At 41.3% G+C, this 25,899-nt stretch overlaps 1 protein-coding gene across 2 annotated transcripts; it reads right to left on the bottom strand.

Moving 5' to 3' along the window:
- Positions 1-272: 272 nt before the first annotated feature.
- On the bottom strand, positions 273-25,899 carry LOC132416112 (zinc finger protein 793). 2 transcript variants are annotated; one of them, XM_059999350.1, is made up of 7 exons: positions 25,777-25,899; positions 24,379-24,520; positions 18,533-18,654; positions 13,812-13,857; positions 7,001-7,130; positions 6,385-6,480; positions 273-3,197 (listed from the first exon to the last, which is right to left on the bottom strand). In XM_059999350.1, the coding sequence occupies exons 4-7, from the start codon at positions 13,824-13,826 to the stop codon at positions 2,215-2,217; spliced, it is 1,224 nt and encodes a 407-aa protein (XP_059855333.1). In that variant the 5' UTR covers positions 13,827-13,857; positions 18,533-18,654; positions 24,379-24,520; positions 25,777-25,899; the 3' UTR covers positions 273-2,214. The 2 variants fall into 2 exon arrangements, with proteins under 2 accessions (XP_059855333.1, XP_059855332.1); XM_059999349.1 differs by having other exon boundaries at positions 25,850-25,899.

Genomic DNA, 25,899 nt, shown 5'->3' with positions numbered 1-25,899 from the left:
TGTTAACATTAGGGGAAGCTGTGTGAAGAATATTTGGGAACTGTTTTGCACCTTTTTTATAAGTCAAAAATTATTTCAAAATAAAATTAAAAAATCTCTACTTGAGGGGTTCTCAAAGTATTGCCTTTTGCTCTTTAGATCTACACATTTTCTTTTACTGTGGTGATATCCCAAGGACTGAGCCAGGGGAGAGGCAATAGACCAGGCCAGAGTGCCATCTTGTCAGAAAATAAAAACATTTGCAAGGCCATGTATTTCAAAACACTCTTCCCCCCTTTATTTTGTTTTTCAAATTACAAAAGTAATATATGTTTGTTAACAAGTAAAACAATACAAAGATATATAAATTTAAAAACTACTTACATTTCCATTCCCCACCAGGGTAACCAATGTTAATATCTTGTTTTATATCTGTCCCTCCACACTTTTCTCTTTGTTCATATAAACACACACATGCATAAATACACATATACGTGTTTTAATTAAAAAAATAGATTCATATACATTATTCTGAAATTTTCTCTTTTCACTTAACAATATACCACAAATATCTCCACAAATTAGTAGAGTTCTAGCTTCCCCCTCAAATTTCTTAATCACATATTTGACATATCATACTTGGTTCAGTTATTTACATAATTTTTCTTTGGGGCTTTCATTTTCCTTCTCTTGACTACCCCATTATCCACCTGCATCACCCACCTTCCCCAAACCCAATGTATACTCTTCTATATTTTTCTCCATGCATATAAAATCTTACACAAACATATATGATACATGTTTATCACTCATAAGCACCTAGAAGCATTTAGTAACTGATTTACAAAAACAGAGTCATTTTACACACTTCTACCTTGCTTTTCTCTCTCAAGGAAACATTGTGGAATTCCATTCAGGTCCACTAGCATAGTTTTAACTTGTTCACCTTAATGGCTATATAAACATCCTATGGAATGGATATACTATAGTTCCTTCCCTCTTCCAATTTCCCTGCTGATGGACATCTATTTTGATTCTAGTGTTTTTTGCCACTAGGAACAATTCACAATAAATGTACATGTCCCTTATGTATTGGGGTTTTACTTCTAAGAGAAGACTGCACAAAGTGGCATAAGTATTTTAAGTTATAATAGATGTCAGATTGCTTTTCAAAAGAGCTGTAACAATTTATGTTTCTACCAGCAGTGTCTTAAGAACACCTTTTGGCCTGACAGCAAAAAGCATTCCTGCTCTTTTTCGTCAGCTTGATTGCATACTGTTATCTCATTATAACTTTAATCTGCATTCTCCAACAACTACTGAGGTAATCATTTTTTTGATAAGCCCATGAGCCACTTGGATTTGCTCCTCTCTCAACTGTCTATTCATTCTTTGCCATGTTTTGCTATCAGGTTATTTTTTTCCTGTCAGTATGAAGACCACTCTTTCTCTGACTGGCTCTGCAAATATTTCCCCCCAAATCATTGTTTATTGACTGTTGATGGCATCTTTTGCCATGCAAAAGATTGCACTTTTTATGTAGTCAAATATTTATTTTTTAACAGCTTTTGAGTGTCCTGGGTTGGTAAAGTTAATCTCCCCCAATTCCTAGATTGTACATGTAGTCTCCTTTCATTTTCTTTCAAGAATTTTATTGTTATTTAAAAGCTTTAAATCTTAAGTCCGCCTCCAATTTTTTTTTTGTATGGTTTGTGCTGTTGGTTCAACTTTACTTTCTTCCTGATTAAAAAGCCAGTTGTGCTAGAAAAGGTGGAGAAAATGTGCTGGTTTAATATGTTAAAGCTTTTTAAAAAAATAATTGGCCATATTATTATTATTGTTTTTTGCATTGTTAGACACCAAAAGACAATGGTGATATTTAGAGTGAAAAAGTTTGGTGAATGGCATTCTACATATGTGCTTGATATTCATAATTTATTAAATTCACATTTATATTTCTAAAATATAAATAGTGCTTATTATGTGGCTCACTGTGGGACATACCATAATATACCTCTAATTTTCTTCACATATATTTTGTATTCTGTTATCATGTAAACTTTCATAAGCCAGAATGAACAGGTTTATGTTTTATAAAATATTTTCTATAATCTTTAGTATAAAATTTTCTGTCACAATTGGAGCATGACTTGCCTTATGATAAATGGTTATTAGGTCAATGAGGTTTCTCCTAAGGATGAATTCCTCCACATATAATGAAATAGGATATCTTGCTCAAGGTTTTTCTACAATTTTTAGGTTTTCATTCCTATAAGCATTCTTCCTAGCATGAACTTTCTGATGTCTGCTGAGGTTTGGCTTCTGGTAGAAAGCTTTGCCACATTCGTTGCATCCATAGGGTTTTTCTCCAGTATGAGTTCTCCAATGTTTATTGAGGCATGACTTTTGACTGAAGGATTTTCCACATTCTCTGCAACGATAGGGTCTTTCTCCTGTGTGTATTTTTTGATGTACATTGAGGTATGACTTCTCACCAAATGACTTCCCACATTCATTGCACACAAAGGGTCTCTCTCCTGTATGTGTCCTCTGATGTTCTCTGCGGTGTGACTTCTGGGTGAAGGCTTTCCCACAAAAAAAACACTCAAAGGGTCTTATCCCAGTGTGTATTCTCTGATGTTTAATGAGGGTTGACTTATGTGAAAAGGCTTTTCCACAGTCAGTGCATCCATATGGCTTCTCCCCAGTGTGACTTCTTTGATGCCTAATGAATTCAGACTTGTAGCAGAAGGCTTTCCCACACTCAGTACAGACATGGGGTTTCTCTGTAGGTGGAACCCTCTTCCGTTTGTACACAAGAGAATTGGTTACTGCTGGTTTATACATAAGTGCTGGGTTATGGCTGAAAGCTTTCTCACAGTGACTGCATTCCCAGAATTTTTCTCCATTAGGTCTTCTATCATGCTTTGTATGTTGTAATAATTTCCCATATCCATAGCACTCATCTTGCTTTTTTGAATAGTTTCTCTTAAAACCATTCAAGTCTAAATTATGGTTCACACTCTTTCCACAAGAGTCCCAGTTATTAGGGTTTTGAATTGAAGGAAAAAGATCAGTGCTCAGATGTGATATTTTCCCAAACTTATTACATTCATGGCTTCTTTCCTTGGGCAACGTTTTCTTGCTGATGAATGTACCTTGCCTCAAAAGCATGTCTTGCCGTCTTTTTTTCTGGACGTTACCTTGCCAAATGTTTTCTGGAGAAGGTACAGCAAACCTTTCCTTATGAATCTGTTATTATGACCTGGAATAAAACTATTTGAGAAATGCCCTAAAAGTTTAAAGGGTGCACAGTATATGAATAGAGAGCATGAATCATAACTAAAGGTACCAATACGAGTATAGAAGATTCAGAAACTGGCACAAATGTAATGAAACATGTCATAGATGATAGAGAGAAATAATTTTGAAGATGAGAAGATATTATAGAGCAGTGGTTGGCAAACATGTTCTTAAAGGACCAGCGACTAGTTTAGGCTTTGTGGGATATATGGTCTCGGTCACAATTACTTAACTCTTGCATTGTATGGTGAGAACACAGCCAGTATGTAAATGTAAGGATGGTGCAGCTGTGTTCCAATAAAAGTTTATGCACAAAATTAGGTGGCTGACCTATAGGCCAAAGTTTGCTGATCCCTGTTACAGAGGAAAGGGGTTTAAATGTCATAAAGCACCTTGTTACCCAATGCATGGTTCTCAATGGTCAGCATCACCCTCATCTGGGAACTGATATGTAGGCAGATATGCAGAATCTTGGGCCCCACCCCCAAACCTACAGAATCAGAATTTTAACAAGTTGCCCAGATGCTTCGTTATCATATTAAGAGTTTGACAAGCACTGTTACAGCAGTCAGAGAGTTTATGTTGAGCTAGTTAGTAATAATATAAATGGCAAGGGCTCTAAGATGAACTAGATAAAAGAAGGAATCAATGAAGCTAACTAGAATTTAAAGTAGGAGCTCTTAACTTGGTATATAGAAATCTGTTCTAACTACAACTGAGCATTTCCTTTGATTATGAATGTGAACAACAAAACATTAGTATTAGCTCCTGTAACTGTCCTAGTTTGTGAATAAGGTATTTTCATGTCACACTATAGTTGTCACAGATTTCTCAAAATATGTTTACAATCATCTCTACTTTGAGATCATGACAATTATTTGACCTGACGGGAGATCTCATAATTTAATATATAAATAAGGAAGTGTATCTACTATTATCATTAATATCACTAACATCATTAGTGTTTTGATATTTCATTTTCTAACTTTATTTTAGTAATTACTGTATTTTAGTAATTTGTATCTCATGTAATCTTATGGGTTTTATTATTTTTTAATATGTAAAAAAGGGGTCTATTAGGCTTCACCAGAATGGTTAAGAGTTCCATGGCACAAAAATGATTAAGAACCCCTAACTTAAAGACATTCAGGCATGAGGTAATTTGGGTCCAATTTTAGGAGATGTCAGTGGGAATTGAAAAGTAGACAGGAAGATTTAAAGTAATTTCTCAAAGGAAAACCAACAAAACTAGCACATAAGCATAGAACAATTAGGGTGACAGAGACAGAAGCTTCAAAATGAGCTCATGGTAGCAAAACTCTGGAATGAAAAGTAAGGTGAGGTATATATATGCATGCACTTGTGTGCATGTGGGGTGGAGGGGAGGTAGCAAGCAAAAAAGAGGATGACTTCAGTTCTTGCTCGACAAAAAACAGGAATAAGTGGACATAACTGTGGAGATGATCCAGACTGGTAAAATGGGGGGTAGGGGATCCTAGGTGGTACAAGGCGGACAAAAGGTGGCAAAATGTCAAAGAGGCCGGTTGTGAGCATCATATGGTCTCAGAACGGATGACTTCTTTAGGGAGTTACACCATTGAGAAGAGAATCAAGTTTGGAAAACAGAAAATGCAGTAGTCCCTTGGAAGGAAAAGGCTGGGCTGCAGCCAGGGAAATAGAGGATACAGAGAACTTAGAAAGGAGGGCTGACTGGATACTATTTTTTGGCAGTTATTATATAAAATTCTTGAAAGAGGGAAAAGAAAAGCAGTTGATAGCCAGGTTACAATGGTTTCAGGAAGGTTGACGAGCAGTTTCATGAAGCAAAATTCACCTCAGAGGGCATCAGAGTGTGATGGTTAGGAATACTGGTTCTAGGGACTTCCCTGGCAGTCCAGTGGTTAAGACTCTGCATTTCCACTGCAGGGGGAGTGGGTTCGATCCCTGGTCGGGGAACTAAGATCCCACATGCCGCGCGGCATGGCTAAAAAATTACAAAAAAAGAATACTGGTTCTAGAGCCTGACCACCTGGGTTCAAATCCCCATTTGGTCCCTTACTTTGTTATATGTTCTTAGACAAGTTTCTTAACCTTTCTGTGATTGTTTGCTCATTTGTAAATGGGGGAATAAAGGCTGGTAATAAACACCTCACACGTATTGTAAGGGTTGAATGAGTTGATATATGTAAAGGACTGAGAACAGACCTGGCACAAAGTGAGCACACACTGAGTGTTGGCCAGAAATTCTAATGCTATTGCTGCTACTACTACAACCAGTGAAAGCTGGATGGTGGTAATCTCAAAGACATTATTTTGGGGAGAAGCATGAAATGACTTGAATGTTTTTGGGGTTTATATAATATTTAATTCAATCATGTGATTATAACACTAAGTACAAATGGCATAAAGAGATCCAGAAACAGATGGCACTGACTCTTCTTGCTAAACTCATAACTCTATTGGAGAAGCAGAAGTCCAGAGGCATTCTAAAGAGTAGGTTACCAACACTCAGGATACCACGGATTATTGTTGAGATATTTTATAGAGCTGACGGGAGAGGGGCAGTTATTCTGAAAATTAAATAGAAGTGGTTAAGACAGACCAAACTCAGGCGTCTCCTTCACTACCCAACTGTCCCTGTTCACTTCCTGGAATTCACTGCTTCCTCGTCTGTGACTTAGGAAATTAAGGGACTCAGGGATAACTTAAGGGATTAAGGAAAGGATAGGAAGTGAGACTCTGAGTATGGCAGGCAGGTCTGGGGCATTTTACCCAAAAACTGTTAGAATAGAGAATAGGAAGGAATCGGCAAGAACAAGAGAATCACAGAAGCTTATTTGTAAGAATGCCTGAATGTGAAAGAGAAAGTGTACTGATAACTTCAAGAGAGAGGCCAAGGATTCTGGAGAAAAGGAGATAGAGCAAGCACACAGGGAGGTGGGATGTATGGAGGCTGAAGGGTCACCAAGAAGGCTGAAGCTCTCAGAGAAATGTCTCGAGCGGCTTTCAAAGCTCTAAGGCTTTTAAAAGCTGGACCCTGAACAAAATCCCAAAGGTACCAGCCTCCCTTAGTATGTCTTTTGCTGGATTTATCATACTTACCCCGACAGTGGCAGCCCGAGCATGATGCCTCACAAATCCATGGTGCTTCTTCCTGCTCCAGCCTGAGGATCACATATGGTTTGGTGCCTTCATAACCTGTTCCAGGGAAATGATCCAGGCCTTGGACTGAGCTCCTTGGTCTTCTCAGGCAGCATTAAAGGCTACACAACAGACACTGTACTTGGGAGGAGACTGTACACACACTTTGTCCAGAACTCAAAAGGAAGCAGTAATCCAGGACCACTGAAACTCAAGCCAAGCTCACTGAAGCACACAGTATAAGGGTTAGGAATACACACTGTGCAGCCAGACTGCTGGGGTTCAAATCCCGCTCTGGCTCTGCTATGTACTGCATGGGTGACACTGGGCAAGTTACTTCACCTTCTCTGCCTCAGTTCCCAAATGTGTAAAATAGTGGTACTAACAGTACCTACCTCATAAGGCTCTTATGAGGATTACATGAGCTAATATTTTAAAAGTGGCTAAAACAGTGTCTGAGACATAGAAATTATTTGGTACTTCAGAGGTTCTAGGTACTTCAGTTACTTTTAGCAACTGAAAAAGGAAAGGTGGTCATTCAAGCATAATCTAGATTGTGTGGCAGAGCTGTTCTTACCCACTGAGACGAGGTTGCTGTAGGTCTCCAGCATCACATCCCGGTATAGGGCCCTCTGAGCAGGATTCAGCCTATGCCACTCCTCTTGAGTGAAGCCCACGACCACATCCTTGAATGACACAGGTCTCTGCTGAAGATGAAATGACATTGAGTCATGTGGGGAAAGTGTAGGCAGAGGTGGATGGTTCTGACTTTTTATAATGTTCATAGGTCAGAGCTTATTATGATCATTTATCTAGGATGCCTTTTATATTCCTGGCTTTGGACTATATATGATGGGATTGGAAGCCACTGTCATTTATATTTGGGTCAACACATATTGACTGAAGACTGTGTCTGACCCAGTCCTGGTTGCTGGGGACACAGTCATGGGTGGCACCTGACCTCAAGGAGCTCACAGCCTGGCAGGGAGAGCAATATGTAAGGCCCTCAGGGTGAAAGGGCAAGAGCTGTGACAGCAGGACATCTGGGCTATGGCACGCAGAGAAGTGAATGGTCCACTAAAATTATCAGGGTCTAGTTAGGCTTCAGAGCTAAGGGATATGTGCAGCTGAATCTTCTCTGCAGAGATGGAAAAACTGCCTTCCTTGCAGAGGGAGCAGCATGAACAAAGGCACGGGGGCCAAACAGTGATTTTAAGGATGGCAAATCACTCAGTTACAGGAGAGAGTACAGAGGCCTGTGAGTGATGAAATGACGGACTTTAAGACAATGAGAAATCTGTCAAGGGAGTGGGGTGTGTAGAAAGCACACTCTAGAAGGCATGTGGTGAGCTTCTTACATTCCGTGTCAAGCTGTACAATGGTAACTCTAAGCAGACTGTGAAAAGTTAAGGAGGGACATTGTTCCCTAGAGTAATCACTAAACTCAGTGCAAAGAGGTGTATTGAAGTAAATAAAATTCTAAAAACTATTCAGTTAATCCGCACAAAAACACACACACAAGAGAAAAGAAACAAAGCAAAAGCAGATGGGACAAATAGAAAACTAAATGCTAAAAAGATATAGATCCAATCCTACCAATAATTACATTAAACTATATTAAATTATAAGGTTATTTAATACATGATTAAACACTCCAAAAAGGCAGAGATTGTTAGACTGGATAAAAAAGTAATACTGCCGGGCTTCCCTGGTGGCGCAGTGGTTGAGAGTCCACCTGCCAGTGCAGGGGACACGGGTTCGTGTCTCGGTCCGGGAAGATACCACATACCGCGGAGCGGCTGGGCCCGTGAGCCATGGCCGCTGAGCCTGCGTGTCCGGAGCCTGTGCTCCGCAACGGGAGAGGCCCCAGCAGTGAGAGGCCCGCGTACTGCAAAACAAAAAAAAGTAATACTGCCTACAAGAGATACAGAACTCACAGATAGTTTGAAAGTGAATGGATGGAAAGAGAAATGTGGTGGGTGACCTGGAGCGAGAAGAAAGGAAAGACTCTGTACTAACCTAGGTGGAAGATGATGCTCACAAGTAAGATGGAAACAGTGAGATAGAGAAGGACCAACGTAAAGAAGAGCAGAACCTGTACCTTAACTGGTTGTGGGGTGTGAAGAAGGTGTAAGGGTAACACCCTTACCTTTGTGGTATCTCAAAGGCAACTGGGTGACACTGGTCACCAATCTCAATTGCAGCTGAGAAAAACTGCAAAAGCAAAGAGGATGTGGTGTGTTGGGGACACAAAGGGGGAGACACTCGGCAGGCAGCAGGATGGACATGAGTCATGTCAGGAACAAGAACAGGAAAGGAGCTAAAGCTGTGTGAGCCATCAGCACAGAAGTGGTAGCTAAAGTTGTCACACAGTGTGGTCTCTCTCAGCAAGGAGACAGGATGAGCAGAGTACTCAGGCCAGAGCCCCAAGGGACACTAAAACACAAGAGGCCAATGGCAGAAGAGTCCAGCTGGAGACCCAGAGGAGGAAGTTTGGAAAGGAGGCTCCAAAGCCTGGCAAGCCTCAGATTACACTGTCCGGGCAGTCAGTCCTCTGGTTTAGGGCACAGAGAACAAATTCTCCAAAGAGCCCAGTGCCCCGGAACCAGATAGCTGCTGAAAGACCCACAGGTACTAACCTAAGAAGGCATCTGTGATATTGTGATATATCAAGAAATATATATATTAAGAAATATATATATATATATAAATATATATATATATATTAGGGCTTCCCTGGTGGCGCAGTAGTTAAGAATCCGCCTGCCAACAATGCAGGGGACACAGGTTTGATCCCTGGTCCGGGAAGATCCCACATGTCGCGGAGCAACTAAGCCTATGCACCACAACTACTGCGCCTGTGATCTAGAGCCCATGAGCCACAACTACTGAGCCTACGTGGCACAACTACTGAAGCCCCCGTGCTCTAGAGCCCGTGCTCCGCAAAAGAAGCCACCACAATGAGAAGCCTGTGCACCGCAACGAAGAGTAGCCCCCGCTGGCCGCAACTAGAGAAAAGCCCGTGCGCAGCAATGAAGACCCAACTCAGCCAAAAATAATAAATAAATAAAGATATATATATATATATATATTTGATCTTCTTGCCTGATTCCTGGCGCAGAGCTTCTTAAACCTTTGTAACTTCCAGAGCGACAGAAGTAATAATAGGATTGTCTTTTATTAGTAGTAACAAGCCCGTGTCAATCATCTCAGAGTTTATACTAATGATATAACTCTTTGAGGATGGGGGCTGGTTGCCAGAGGAACCACCCAGGTATTAGATGGTTGGAACCTGTAGCCATACACCGCCCAGTCTCTGGGGAGGGGAGAGGGATTTGAGATTGAGCTAATCACCAAAGGCCAATAATTTAATCAATTTTGCCTAAATAATGGAATCTCCATAAAAACCCTGGAGAGCTTCCAGGTTCGTGAACAGAGCCAGGAGAGTGTGCACCCCAAACTCCATGGGGACAGGAGCTCCTGTGTTCAGGCCCCTTCTGTACCTTACCCTACGTACCTTTTTCTGGTTGTTCATTTGTATCCTCTATAATAAACCTGTAATAGTAAGTAAAGTGTTTCCCTGAGTTCTGTGAGTTATAGCAAATTATCAAAACTGAGGAGGGGGTCATGGGAACCCCCAATTTATAGCTGGCTACTCAGAAGTTCAGGTGACCACCTGGGTTATCAAATAGGCATCTGAAGTGGGAGGCAGTCTTGTAAGACTGACCCCCTAACTTGTATGGTCTGCATAGAATTGGAGAATTGTTTGGTGTGGGGAAAAAACTTCTACTCCTGTAAGTAAACACTTTTTTCTTTAGTACCTAAGATATTATCTTCAAGTGACTGTATAGTAGAGAATTTAACCTTGCCCAAGGAGAGGTCTGACCTTTGCCCTCAGTTCCTAGAAGTTAATCTTTAAGCCCCTGTAACATCCTCCTAGGTAAGAGTGTCTCTGTTTACCTGGGGGCCTTGGGCCACACCAGATAGTCTAACAACATGATTTTGAGGGGAAGCTTTGGCTCACAGACATCAATCAGCTCAACCTCCAGAGGGGCTGGAAACTGAAGTCAGCAGTCAGTCATGTCTAGTTTACCAACCCCCAAAGGAAACTCTGGACACCAAGGCTTAGGTGAGCTTCCCTGGTTGGCAATACTCTGTATTGTCACACATGGTTGCTGAGAGAATTTTGCACTGTCCACACTCACTGGGAGAGGACACATGGAAGTCCTGTGTGTGGAACTCTCCTGGACTCTGCCCCAAGTGTCTCTTTTCTCGGCTGATTCTAATCCATATACGTCTGCTGTAATGAACCCTAACTGTGAATATAACATTCTGTGAGTCTTCCTAGCGAATTATCAAACCCGAGGGTCTTGGGAACCTCTAAACTTACAGTTGCTGTCAGAAGTGAGGGTGGTTTTGTGGACTGCTGTCCACTGCTTTACAGTCACTGACAGACGCAAGAGGCAATGGAGCAGATCAGTTAAAAGTATGAACTTTGGGGCAGGACTGCTCGAGTTCAAATACAGGCTCAGCCACTAAATGAGCGACCCTGGGAAAGCTCTTTAACCTCTCTGTGCCTCAGTTTTCTCATCTGTTAAATGGAGATAATAATAGTGTGTGTCTCTTAGTTATTATATTATGAGGTTTAAATGAGTTAACATGTGTAAAGCCTTTATAAACTTTGCCTGGCATATGACAGCACAATATAAAAGTACCTATTTTAAGTAGAAAAAGATTGTAAATCATTATTTAAAAATCTGTTAAGAATGGGAAAACAATTCTAAAGGACAGAAAAAAAGGTGGGGGGGGACACCCAGGACCTGTGCCTGGGTGTCAGTGAGATGGAGAGCCCTAGTGCACCGCACAGTGCCAGTGGCACTGGCCCACTATCTCTGGGAGTGGCTGGAGAGAAGAAGCATTGATAGGGCCCCACAGAGGTGAAAGGGCTGAGAGCAGCCACTCTCCACTCTCAGCAGGCTGTAGGTTTCCTTGAAGAATGCTGGGTCCTAAGGTGGTGAGACAGGAAGGGGGCAGGGCACAACCTTTAAAAGAATGACAGCTATTGAGGACACGACATAAACTGGTTAGAACCAACTAGGTCCAAGATGGTGGATGACTGACTTCCACTAGACCTTGAGCCTCAGTATACCTTATTGTAATACATCAGCAAGCTAAATGACACACCCATAGGTGCCATAACAGTTCCAAGGTGGACCATAAAAGGCCAAAAAGTGGGTGGTGGCCCAATTCCTGGTAATCTCTGCCCCTCCCCTAAAATAGTTGGAATAATCTGCCCACTTACTAGCCTATGAGATTACCCACCCCTATAAAAACTGACAGTCCCCGTACATACCCTGGCACTTCTCGCCTTCTGAGATGGCCCACACTCTGTCTGTGGAGTGTGTTTTTCCCTGAATAAACCTCCTTTCAATTTACTGTGGCTTGCTCTTGAATTCTTTCCTGCGTGAAGCCAAGAATCCACACTTGACAGCCATCCCAGGGACTCACCTGAGAATCCACACTTGACAGCCATCCCAGGGACTCACCTGTGACCACCCTCTCGTACCCCACTCTTTTTTCCTGCAACAGTAGCACTTGAGTAGTGGCCCAGGCAGATGGATCTGAAGGCAGGACCAAAACCAGGGTGGAGGCCATGGAAGCTGGCACGTGAGACCCGAAGACCCACGCAAAGGAGGTACCAACTAGACTCCCTCTCTGATGCCAGAACAACGTACTGTGGTAGTGCGTGAGCAGCAGTCAGGCTTCATCACAGAGCACAGGACCTGGCTCAGCGACAGGTTCTGGGCAGTATTTCCCAAAAAGAGCTAACTGGAATGGGGTGGGATGGGGTGGAGTGGGATAGGATAGGATGAAACAGAATGGGAGGGAATAGAACAGAGCAAAGCAGAAAAGACGTAATCCTGCACCTAAAAGGCCATGTCTTTTTCACCAAACACAGGGATGAAGAGGAGAGAGATGGAAGAAACACTGAGGCTGTAAAATCAGCAAGACTTGGTGACTGAGTGTGAGAGGTGGAAGGTGGGGAGAAGTCAAGGGAAAATCTCAGGGTCTTGGCTTGCCTGGTGGGATGGTACCATCTCCTGAGATGAGAAACAGGGAAGAGGAGACAGAAATCAAGAGTTCAACTTTGTACACATTAAATCTGAAGTGCTCTGGGGCAGCCAGGTGCAGATGTTGGGCAAAGGGGTCTGAAGCTCTCAGAGGACGCCTCAGCTTAGGTATGGATGTGGGAGTCACTTGCAGACGCACCAGCATCAACCTAAGAGTGGACGAAACCACCTCCAGAGGCCCCAGAGAAGGTTCAAAACCACAGGAACATCAATGTCTAAGACACTTCTTTAAAAAAAGTGCCCTAGAAAGCTAGTTTTCTCTTGGAAATAACAATACACTTCTTCCTTATGGCCAATGCAAGTCATGGGCTGTGTTTGCCCTTTTGCTGGGCTACCAGGAAGTCCACAGTTGACTCTCACTGGACTCTCCCCTTGTACATCTGCATTCCAACAAAGAATGTTCCTTGCATCATTGCTTAAAATATCAAATTTGGAAACTACCGAAATGTCCATAATATGGGGGATGGGTTAAGTATTCCATGCATATGATGGAGCATTATGTACGTTATTTTTTAAAAAAAGGCATGGTTCTTAGTACTAATATGGTACAATCTCTAGGATATTTTAATTGGGAAAAAAGGGTAGAGTAGTATGCGTAATAAGTATCTGGCCATTGTGTCTATGTGTATAGACAGGCTGTGGTATTCCACCCAAATCTCCCTGCAGTACCGAGGTACTTCTCCCAGCTGCTAGGAGATGGCTGGCTGTTGCCGGCGTGAAACCTTTAGAGAATTTCCCTTGGCCAAAGGGAGCGACCCCACCCAAGTTTATGTCCCCTCCCTGGGGCAGCCTACAACCAATGACTGGTTGATTTCAGAATACAAAGGCCTCCTTGCCTCCATTCAGGACAACATTGAGGACCATCCCAGCTCCAGAGCATCTTATAAGATCAACTCATGCCTCTGTTCAACAACTCCCTCTGCCCACCTTGCTTCCTTCACTGACTTACAGGTGTTCCAAGAGCCTCCCTAGTAAACCTTCTGTGTGCAAATTTCCATCCCCAAGTTTGTTTTCCTGAGAACCCAGCCTATGACAAGGCATATGTGGTTGAAATGCATATATTTTTTTCTAGAACAGTTTCCCCAAGAAGGGAAAGTAGGCTCATTTTGTTTGTTTTTTGGCCACGCCGTGCGGCATGTGGGATCTTAGTTCCCCGACCAGGGATCGAACCCTCACCCCCTGCATTGGAAGCATGGAGTCTTAACCACTGGACCGCCAAGGAAGTCCCGAAAGTTGGCTCGTTAATGTCACACTTACCTGGTACTCGATCATTTTCTGTTGTCCTTGGAAAAAGATCTGCGGCCTGTGAAGACAGAGATGGGGGGGTGGGGAGGAGGATGGAGAAAGAGAACAGAGCTGTGAGGGACCAGGCTTGTTTTAGAACTTGCAAATTCCCTGTAAATCTTGGACAAAAACCCATGCTTTAGATCACTGGGGTAGAAGAAAAAAATGTTGCCATTCAATTCAGAATGTGGATGCACAGAGGAGACTTACCAGGAAACGAAAGTTGCTACCAAGTAAGAACTGAAAGTTATTAAAAAACAAAATCCTTAAAACTTAAATAACTGGCCCCAAGTATATTCTGGAAAAGGGGCTTCCATATCTGTAATGAAAATATTACAAAAAAACTCAAAGCGAAGTAAAATAACTGTGTAACATTAATAAAACTAATGGTTACTTAAAGTATGGTACAAATAATTACTGAAAGGCTAAACCTTGTTATTCACCCACCAGTTTATTAAGTATTGTCATTAAAAAATAATTTTTTTTTCGGCCGCATTGTGCAGCTTGCCGGACCTTAGTTCTCTGACCAGGGATTGAACCTGGGCCACTGCAGTGAAAGCGCTGAGTCCTAACCACTGGACGCCAGGGAATTCCCTAAAAAATAATTTTTAACAGATGAGAACAAACATCCACCGTATTAGGAAATATGGAACTAAATTTGTACCAAACATTGATTAAGAATGTTTTAAGTTTTTCACTCACAGTAGTGAGAAACCTTATAAATAGGCCTGAATATACTTTGCCAATAATCTACAGCCTGGAATTGAAAATCCACATCCAGAAGCAACAAGAGCTCTCACACATGACTGAGGGGACTGTAATTTGGTTCAACCATTTTGGAAAACCATTTGGCCATATCTACTGAAGCTGAACATAGTTCCATTCCTGGATATATACTAGAAAAATACTAGAGAAATACATGAATATTGTTCAACTAAGACTTGTATTAATGTAAGAACGTTCATAGCAGCTTTGATCATAGTGAGTCAAAACTACAAACTGCCCAGGAGAACGAGATAAACTGTGATGCATCCATACAATGAAATACTATTCAATAATAAAAAGGAATGAACTGCTGACATCCATGCAACATAAATCTCACAGGCATTATGCCAAATGAAAGATGTCAAACATAGGAGAGAATATACTGTATAATTCCATTTCTAGAAAGTTCCAGAATGGGTAAAACGAATAATATGGTGACAGAGTCAGAATGGGGGAAGGGAATGAGTCACTGAGATGGGGCAGAAAGGAGCCTAAGGTAGGTCAGCAAACTTTTCATTTAAAGGACCAGACAGTAAATATTTTAGGCTTTGGGGGTCATATGGAGTTTTCCACAACTACTCAATTCTGCTGTTGTAGCATGAAAGCAACCATAGACAATAATATGTAAATGAATGAGTGTGGCTGTATTCCAATAAAACTAATTACAAACACAGATGGCAGGCCATATTTGGCTAGTGAGTTAGAGTTTGCCAACCCCAGCTCTAAGGTGATGGAAATGTTGATCTAAGTGGTGGTTAAATGAGTGTGTATATGTATTTTAAAAATTCATCAAGTTGTATATTTATGATTTGTACATTTTGCTCTATGTATTTTATACCTCAGTAAAAGAGAAAAGGAAAAGAAAGGCAAAAAGCAAAAGGCAAGGCCCAGATGAAATAAGTCTTACATCCACCAGAACTGATTCACGCCTTTGAGGGCAGGAAAACCATCCCACCATTGTGGGGCTACAAGAGTTTGTCTCCTGATCGGCATTCTTGAGTTGTGGCCCTGATGGATGACAACTCCAACTTTGTCAGCCCCACAGCTGACTCCCCCCAGATCCAGGCTTTGCCCACTGAGAAACAGTCTAGGAGGACAACCTTTAAAACAGAGCAACTAGTATCTCTCCTTTGCAAAAAGAAGAGACTAATTTTCCTACAGGACAGAGAAGAGCTTTTCCTGAGTATAGTGACATTCACACCATTTGACTATCCTGATGTTCTCTCCTGTAAAAACACGTCTAGCAAATTACTGTCCTGAGGGTTCTTTACATAATCATGAATAATCCCTCCAACACTAATCAGTGACTGCCCTAGTCTTACAGTTGGTCAATTCTGAGATCAAAGAAAATTAACCAGAGGAGACTGAGAAGAACTGGTCACAGCTGGAAGAACAGACTTTATTTAATTTTATACTTTTATGTGTCAAGTAAGCCTGAGAATTTAAAAATGATTTATTCCAAATGTCACATAAGTATAAAAGGACTTCAGTGTCCCTAAATATTAAGCTTGCCCACATGGTGAGCTTAGCACTGAAGGTGAAATTCCTATAATATTATCATCCTCGAACTGAGATAATACTTGTCCTAATTGGACAAGTGAAGGTAAACTTTCTTGGTAAAATAGCCCAGGCATGCCAAATGTTAATAATACAGAGGGTTCATTGGGTCAAACTACCTCAGGATGAAGACTGAGGCCTCAAGGTCACCTAAGGTCCAGACCTACTAAATTATTCAAAAGCTAGGAAGAATTTTATACAATATCTTAATAATGTTGGTAAAAATTATTGTTTGCTTTACTTATATATTCCAATAGTGTTGATGAGGAGCTGTTCAAGTTGTTACTATGAAAAAATAAAGATTCTCTGAGAGGAGGAAATTCTAGAAGCCCTTCTGAACCTCTGAAAGAATGTAAATAAAATTATGAATTTCTCCTTTTAAGGAAAGTGAACAGCTTCCAATTAGTTTAGTGATTGGCAGAAGACACTAGTTTTAAGGGAAAAAATTGTTTCCAAATGAATACATTTTCCTTGCTTTGTTTTACAGAAGTTCTTTCTCATGAACTACTGACATATCATCTTTTGAAAAAGAGAATAATTCTAAAGTGCAGGAAATATTCTCTATCATGATCTGGGTGGTGGGTACATGAGGGTACATATATGGAAAAATTCCTAACACTACAGTGCTAAGTGAGTTAATGTTTTACTTTTCTCTTAATGGACAATAAATATCATTTATTTAATGGACAATAAATATCCATTAAATGCACTGAAATACTGTACAGGTCATAAAGCATAAGTCATAAAGCATGGTGAGTGTGAAAGTGTCATTTAACTATCGTATCAGCAGTGGAAGAGACTGAGCAATGAGCTTACTGTGTCTTAAAAATGTTTTTTCTTTACTGAGGTATAATTTACACATAATAAATGAACCCATTCTAACTGTACAGTTCGATAAGTTTTGACAAATTATTCACTCATGTAATCACCACACAATCAGGATATGGAACATTTCCATCACCCAGAAAGCTCCCTTATGTGTCTTTTGTTAAGGAGCATCCTGTTCACAAGATATAACAAATTTGCCTCAATGGTATTAAAATGAACTACTTAGATTCCTGTCTCTTATACAGAAGAAATAAAAAGTGATTTTCTTGAATGTTAAATACAGATACTTCTTTGCTTAAATAATATATTAATCAAGTTATACCTGTAAGTCAAAAAAGCAGTTAAAAAACAAGGTATGATCAACTTGTTTCAATTTCATTTATATGAAGTTCAGAAACAGGCAACCCTGACCTAAGTGATGGCTTTGGGCAGGCACTGCTTGGGAGAAGTGGGGAAGCCTTTGAGGAGATGGAAATATTCTCTATCATGATCTGGGCTGTACATGAAGGTGCATATATGGAAAAATTCATAAAGCTACATGTTATTCTCTATGTGAGTTACATCTCAAGTTTTAAAAAACAAAAAAACCCCACAATCCTGTTATTTAAGAAATATATATGTAGAAAAACTTTTGGTATGAAATACAATAAAATATTATCAGTGGCTCGATTTGGGTGGCAGATGTTTCTTACTCTAATCTGTAACTGTAACACATATGCATTTCATTGTTTACATATTTCATTCATTTTCCCACTGCCTTTTTTCATTATGAGGGAAGTCACAGGAGGGTTCGAAAAGGGGACGGGGTTCTCTGAGAGAACTGAACTGTCCATTAGGAATTGAGCTGGCAGGAAAGGCCTGGGGCAGTTAATTCAGCTTTGGGCCACTACGCTCCCTCCCTCACCTGCCTGGACTTGGCTACTCAGCCTTAGCCTGGTCTCCATGGCTATGCAGCTAAGAGTCCAGACAGGGCCAGAAAAAAATAAGGGAGTGGGTTGGCCACATGCCACACTACAAGATGGCAGAATGCACTGGGCTGCACAAATGTCCCCTTCCCCTGAGAGAACATGCCTATCACATGAGAGAACATGGCCTTCCCTGCCTCTCCTTTCACTTCTGCCTGTCTCTCTGAATCTTTGGGCCAACCCTTCTCCCACCATGTAGCCATGGAGGGTCCCTAGAAGGAGAGACAACAGTTTGAGTCTTGCTAAACTTCTGGCTCAGGGATGATGATATTTCCTGTTATGTAGGAATCTTTGCTCTCGCAAGAGGTCTGGATACTAGGTGACTCCTTCAGAAGGGGATTTTTGTCCCAAATTCCCATCTCCTGGACCAGAGAGTCTTTTACCTGGTCTGCTAGGCTCTCACAGCTCTATTTCTCAACAGTAACTCATCCTCTGGGACTTCCCTGGGGTTCCAGTGGTTAAGACTCCATACTTCCAACGCAGGGGGTGAGAGTTCAATCCCTGGTCGGGGAACTAAGATCCTGCATGTCTGTGGCGTGGCAAATAATAAATAAATATTTTTAAAAAACAGTAACTCACCCTCAGCTGCAGCTGCTGACAGGGCTTTCTGTAGACGTGTCCAAGGTCCTGTGGGCCCCACGGAGAGCCCTGCTGTCCAGCGAGGTGGTGGGACCCAAAGGTGTACAGGGCACTCAGGAAACCTGAAGATAAGCAGAGCCCATGGTGAGAGTCATCAAACAGACCCTCCCCAAATACTTTCTGAGGCCTAAGAGGAAGAAGCCTGCAGAAGACTGGGCAGTAGACATATCTGAATGATGGCTGTGCTCCGGGTTTGGGGCAGGGGGAACTTCTGGAAAGAACTTGAGCCTGAGAGTTACTCAGACAGAAGTCTGAAGCCAGTGATTCCTTTAACTGACTGAAGGGATCTAGTCCAGACAACTCACTTCACTGGGCCTCATTTTCCTCATCTGTGAAAACAGGAATGATAAATGGTAATTTTAAGAAGCCCATCCTTCGGGGCTTTCCAAAAGTTACCTCCTTTAACAAAACCCATGGGAGTTCCCTGGTGGCCTAGTGGTTAGGATTCCAGGCTTTCACAGCTGAGGGTGCGGATTCAATCCCTGGCCAGGGAACTGAGAAAAAAAACAAAACCAAACCCACGAGTTTCTAGATTTTTTGATGATGGCCATTCTGATCGGTGTGAGATGATATGATTCCTTCCACTTTTCATATATATCTTCTAACTTCTTTGATTAAACATTTAATCAAGACAGAAAATAAAACCACAGAAAACTACCCACAGTTTGGTATAACTCAATTGAAGAAACTATCCCACATAATCTCATCTGACCTTTTCCACCATGAGTTTTTAAAAATACAATATGATATACTGTCACAGAATCAACAAAACCATGACTTGGGTTTTACAATATGTATGGATCATTTCATCAGGTTTTGACAGTTCTGCTACATTTCTGACAGTCTGTTTCTTTTCCTTCTCTAGCTCCCAAATCCCTCATTGTGACAGCACTTTAGAAATCTATCTGGCCAGAGTGGGACCCTAGAGGTTTCCTGTCTATGTGGGTTATTTGTCACATGATCTGACAACTCTTTCTCTGTAAACTAGTCAATCTCCCAAGATGCTTTCTTTGAGATTTAGAAGGTTTGAGCTCTGGCTCATGATCTAACTCAACAGTGTAAACAGCTTGTAAGTTTCTAATGTGTAGCTCCTGTTTTGTATGTAACTAGGATGCACTATTATATTTATACTGATAAATACATGGGGGATAAGGGAAAGCTCCAACTAATCAATATAAGGGAATGATACAATTAGAAAATCATCGTTTGGCAACCATAACAGTAGTGATTGACTCAGGCAACAATCATTAAAGGATAATATTAACACTAGTGAATGAAAGTTTGAGGTTATTTACATGGTCTCAAAAAATGCCCCCATAAGATACTTATTAACATAACTTTATGGTAGACAACCCACTATTAAGGTTACAGTGGATAACCTTAACCAAATGATCAGAGTTAACATTATCAGCAATATGACAAACCAACATCATGCATCTCCTGATATGGGACATTGAGGACACACCATAACTCCAACTAGCAATCAGAAATGTACATATTTCATAAGGAAAATCAGAAAAACTCGATTGAAGGACATCTATAAAAATAACTAGCTTGTACTCCTCAAAACATCAAGGTCAAAAGAGGCAAAAAGTGACTGAGAAAATATTCCCAATTAAAGGACTCTAAAGAGACATAACAATAAATGCAACATGTAATCCTGGATTAGATTCCTGGACCAGAAAGACATAATTGTTATAAAGGACATTATTGGGACAGTTCAAGAAATCTAAATAAGGTCTGTGGATGAGACAGCTGTAAACAAAAAATGTTGCTCACCATTCCAGTTCTACAAGTATCAAGTCATTAGCCACTGTGGGTGCCTACTGACAGTGTGCCCTGAGGGAAATTGAGAATGGAAAAGACAGGAGGCACTCTGTGCTTTCGATAGAAGGGCACCTAGATAGTTAAGATGCATATCTAAGGAAGAATTTCAATCACCCCAAATTCTTCCATACACAGAAAAGCACTAAAATCATTAACTTGAAATGTCTATTCTTTGTGACTAGCAATAATCTTTTTATGCTTGACTACATGTATTTCCCAGTCAAAAAAAATCATATACATACTGGCTTCTCCCTTGCCTCTTCGTAGCAATTCCTCAGAGCTGAGAGGTTGTCTCCTGGGCTATAGTTCTCAGTAAGACACTGAATAAAACTCAACTCACAGCTCTTATGTTGTGTGTTTTGTTTTTTATTTTTTTTTCACTTGATGCTACTATGATAACAATAATAATACTGTTTCAAATGGGACCTAATGAAACTTAAAAGCTTTTGCACAACAAGGGAAACCATAAACAAGAAGAAAAGACAGGGGGCTTCCCTGGTAGCACAGTGGTTGGGAGTCTGCCTGCCGATGCAGGGGACACGGGTTCATGCCCCGGTCCGGGAAGATCCCACATGCCACAGAGCGGCTAGGCCCGTGAGCCATGGCCGCTGAGCCTGCGCATCTGGAGCCTGTGCTCCGCAACGGGAGAAACCACAGCAGTGAGAGGCCTGCGTACCGCAAAAAAATATAAAAATTTAAAAAAAGAAGAAAAGACAACCCTCAGAAAGGGCGAAAATATTTGCAAATGAAGCAACTGACAAAGGATTAATCTCCAAAATGTACAAGCAGCTCATGCAGCTCAATATCACAAAAACAAACAACCCAATCCAAAAATGGGCAGAAGACCTAAATAGACATTTCTCCAAAGAAGACATACAGATGGCCAACAAATGCATGAAAAGATGTTCAATATCACTAATCATTAGAGAAATGCAAATCAAAACCACAACAAGGTATCAGAATGGCCATCAGCAAAAAATCTACAAACGATAAATGCTGGAGAGGGTGTGGAGAAAAAGGGACCCTCCTGTACTGTTGGTGGGAATGTAAACTGGTACAGCCACTATGGAGAACAGTATGGAGGTTCCTTAAAAAACTAAAAACAGAACGACCATATGACCCAGCAATCCCACTACTGGGCATATACCCTGAGAAAACCATAATTCAAAAAGAGACATGTACCACAATGTTCACTGCAGCACTATTTATAATAGCCAGGACATGGAAGCAACCTAAATGTCCGTCAACAGATGACTGGATAAAGACGATGTGGTACATATATACAATGGAATATTACTCAGCCATAAAAAGGAACGAAATCAAGTTATTTGGAGTGAGGTGGATGGACCTAGAATCTGTCATACAGAGTGAAGTAAGTCAGAAACAAATACCGTATGCTAACGCATATATATGGAATTTAAAAAAGCAGGACTGATGAACCTAGTGGCAGGGCAGGAATAAAGACGCAGACGTAGAGAACAGACTTGAGGGCACACAGGGGGAAGGGGAAGTTGGGATGAAGTAAGAGAGTAGCATTGATGTATATACACAATCGAATGTAAAATGGATGGCTAGTGGGAAGCTGCTGCATAGCACAGGGAGATCAGCTTGGTGCTTTGTGACCACCTAGAGGGGTGGGATAGGGAGGGTGGGAGGGAGGCCTGAGAGGGAGGGGATATGGGGATATTTGTATACATATACCTGGTTCACTTTGTTGTACAGCAGAAACTAACACAACATTGTAAAGCATTTATACCCCAATAAAGATGTGAAAAAAATTTTTTAAATAATAATAGTGTTGCAATGTTAACGTCCCTGCTTTTGATAATTATATTGTGGTCACATAAGAAAATGTTCTTGTACTCAGGAAATTCACATTAGGGGTAAAAGGGCTATCATGTCTACAATTTACTGTCACATGGAGGCAGGCAACCACATGGAGGCTTTTTTTTTTGGCCATGCCCCGCTGCTTGCAGTATCTTAAGTTTCCTGACCAGGGATCAAACCCGGGCCACGGCAGTGAAAGTGCCGAGTCCTATCCACTGAACCTCCAGGGAATTCCCTGCAGGCTCTTTTTCAAGCTGCCTTATTCAGTCTCTGCAGCCAATGGTCAGTCTCCAAAGGCTAAGAGATTTTGACCAGGGGGCTCTGAGGTCCCCCTCCAAATTACCTACAAAGAAGAATCAGCCTTAACTTGTTAACTTCATTAACAGGATCCTGACTCCAAATTCACCCCAAACTGCAGGGTTCACTTAAATGTTTTTGTTTTTGGATTCCAGAGGGAATAACAGAAAACAGGCAATCTCAAATGGCCAAGCCAGGGCTATAGAACAGAATTTTGTCCTGGCGTGTGTCTGGTTTCAGAATTTCAGACAAAACTTCCACATTGTATGAATGTTTTGGCTTCAGATTATTTCTATGATTCCATTTAAGTCAAGTTCAAAAACAGGCAAAATTAATCCATTGAATTAGACCCAGGGGCAGCAGTGGGTATTGACTGATAAGGAAGGCTTCGGCATGCTAGAAATGATGTATATCGTGATCTACGTTGTGTTTACACAGTTCTCTGCAATGTAAAAATTCACTGAGCTGTAGCCTTAACATAAGAACATTTGACTGTCTGTGTATCTGTGTCCAGATCTGGAAACGATCTGGAAAAATGTTTCTTGCATAAATAAAATGAAACAATCTGTATTCAAACTTAAAAAAATGTTTCACATAGAGCCACATACTGCCACCCCATCAGGTATAGATATTCCATTTAATTAGAGTTCAAGAACAGACAAAATTAATCTGTAATGTTAGAATTAGGAGAATGGTTCCCCGTGGCAGGGTAGTAACTGGGAGGGGGTATCATGAGAATTTCAGGGTGCTAGAACATTGTTTTGTGATCTGAACACCCAGGGGTGTTCTCTTTGTGACAATTCATTGAGCTGTATGTATATTTTTCTATGCATTTTATAACTCAATAAAAGATTTATGATAAAAACTTAAAAAAGAAAAAGTATTTGCTCCCACACCTGGCACTGAGCACAGTGTAGGTGATGAAGGAAAAGAGCTACAAGAAAAAGAAAATGCCCTAACTCCTTACCCTTGCATATGTGGTCTGTATCTTTGATTCTGTGGAAGGAAAATTCAGAGACTGTCTGCTCTAAAAATGAAAGCTTGACATGTATGGCTTCTGAAAGATGTTACCTGCCTTACTCTCAACTTCCTTTGCTCCTTAAGGTGATATACTCATTGTGTTTTGTCTAAAGACTACATAAGGATTGAACGTAATATTTATAAAATCAATTAAAATACTGTTTCAGCATTTCACCCTTTTATTAAGCTAATGGTCAAAATCATATTTGCATTTCATCTGTAATTTTGTCTCAGTCCATCTTAATCACCATTAGTTTGACTTTAATTTCAGGGAAGAACAGTTTCTAAAAGTAGCTTTAACTTTTGTTTTTGCGCTTGTTATTGTGGTTTTACGTTTATTGAATTGTTCTACCAGGATTTTATATGGCACAGATTCACAGAGGTCAAATGTACCATGCCTAAAAAACACAGAACGAAGCAAAAAAATTCTTAGAACACAGTAACTTCTAGATCCAGTTTCTTTTCCTTCCATAATTCATCTTTTTTTCCCCAGCCTTATAGAGATATAATTGACATATAACACTGTGTAAGTTTAAGGTGTACAATGCCCTGATATGATACATGTATACATTGCAAAATGATTACCACAACAGGGTTAGTTAACATCTCCATCATCTCACATAATAACTTTTTTTTTCTTTCTTTGTGTGTGTGTGTGTGTGTGTGTGTGTGTGTGTCTGTGTGTGTGTGTGTGTGTGTGTGTGTGTGTGTGGTGGGAACATTATTTTTAAGTTAAGCCTAGATAAAAGTATTTTCCGAATGCTCTCAAGGTTTGCTCCTTCAGCAAAATCTTTTACATCAGTTTAGATACTTACTCAGTAAACCCTTCGTTTTCTAACCACAGGCAAAGTTACATCCATCCTAGCTGCCATGGAGTCAGAATAGATTTCCAGAAACCAGGCTGACCCTTGGGATGCTGTCACAGATGGACACGTCATTACATTTTCCAGAAAGAACCTTAAAGGAAATATTAGGAGAAATATGCATTTTTAACAAGATGTTACTTTAGAGAATTCTAACACTTGATCCTTTCAAAGCACTTTCATTCATGTGGGGAACAGTAAAAAAGGGAGAAGAAGGTTTCTTTTTTTTTTTTTTTTGGTTGCTCCCCGTGGCTTGCAGGATCTTAGTTCTCTGACCAGGGATTGAACCTGGGCCCTCAATAGTGAAAGCACACAGTCCTAACCACTGGACCGCCAGGGAATTCCCAGAGAGGGAGGTTTCAAAAAGAGTTTTGAAGTGGGCTTTCACCCTAACGAACTGAATGGAACTGGTTGCTCATCAGCTGGGGCATGTCACATGGGTGAAGTGTGTTCCCACTGTGCAGGGTTGCAGTCTCAAATCCTTGACTCTCTCATCCCCAACGTCTGCATTTTGCAAGCCTCAACACCAACCCCCATTAAGCCTCCTAATCACAGACACACGCGGTGTCTCCAATCTATTAACTCCCAGAGGTCCTTGTAGTCACAGATATCCCGGAATGCCAAACTTGACCATCAAAGGCCACTTAGTGACTACAAAACTCACTGATCCATTCTGATTGCCGAACAGTGAAACAGTGAATTACACAGATCCCTGATGGCGAACCCACACTGATCTCCAATGCTATCCCAAAGACTGGGGATCAATCGCGGACTCCCACTGTCCTACCTCCCCCTACACTTACTAACAGTCCCAATCACTGACACCTCCCCCCCAACATTGATCCCTCTATTCCCCATTCCCTGATATACAAAAGTCCAGTCACTGATGCCCTCAGATACCCCCATCGATGATCTAAAGGAAATCTTCATCACTGATGGCCTAAAGATTTCTCCAAACACTGATCCTCACTGACCACCCTCAGAACTGAACCCCGAAGTTTCCACAATTACCAGTTCCAGGTACCCAAACAGAACTTAGAACCTCCAATCACTGACCCCTCAGGCTTCTGATCACTGAGCCCTAATGCCGTTCAAATCAGTGTTTTCGAAGAAACCCACTTGGCCTCAGACCCTTGAAGACCACCATAAACTGACCCCCACGCACTCTCTCAATCAAGAACCCTCGTTTATTGATTCCCATATACTCCCAATCCATCTTCTTCACAGACTCTGACACCGACTCACACAAACCCGTCACCCCAGACTCCCTCCCCCAAGAGGCTCGGACGCCCAATCACTTAACCCTTCAGTACCCTCAGTCTCTGAGCCTTACGGGTTCCCATGACTGACCCAGTTGGGCCACCGTAGCCGTCTGGTCGCCCTCCTACACAGGTCCTGAATTTGGACTGTTTCTCACACTGACCTTTCCCATTTTCCCCGCATCCGCGCCCATAACCTGAAACTGCCGCACCA

This window comes from Delphinus delphis, chromosome 20, assembly GCF_949987515.2.
Source record: "Delphinus delphis chromosome 20, mDelDel1.2, whole genome shotgun sequence".
In the NCBI taxonomy this organism is placed as follows: domain Eukaryota; kingdom Metazoa; phylum Chordata; class Mammalia; order Artiodactyla; family Delphinidae; genus Delphinus; species Delphinus delphis.
This window is presented reverse-complemented; position numbering and strand designations above follow the sequence as displayed.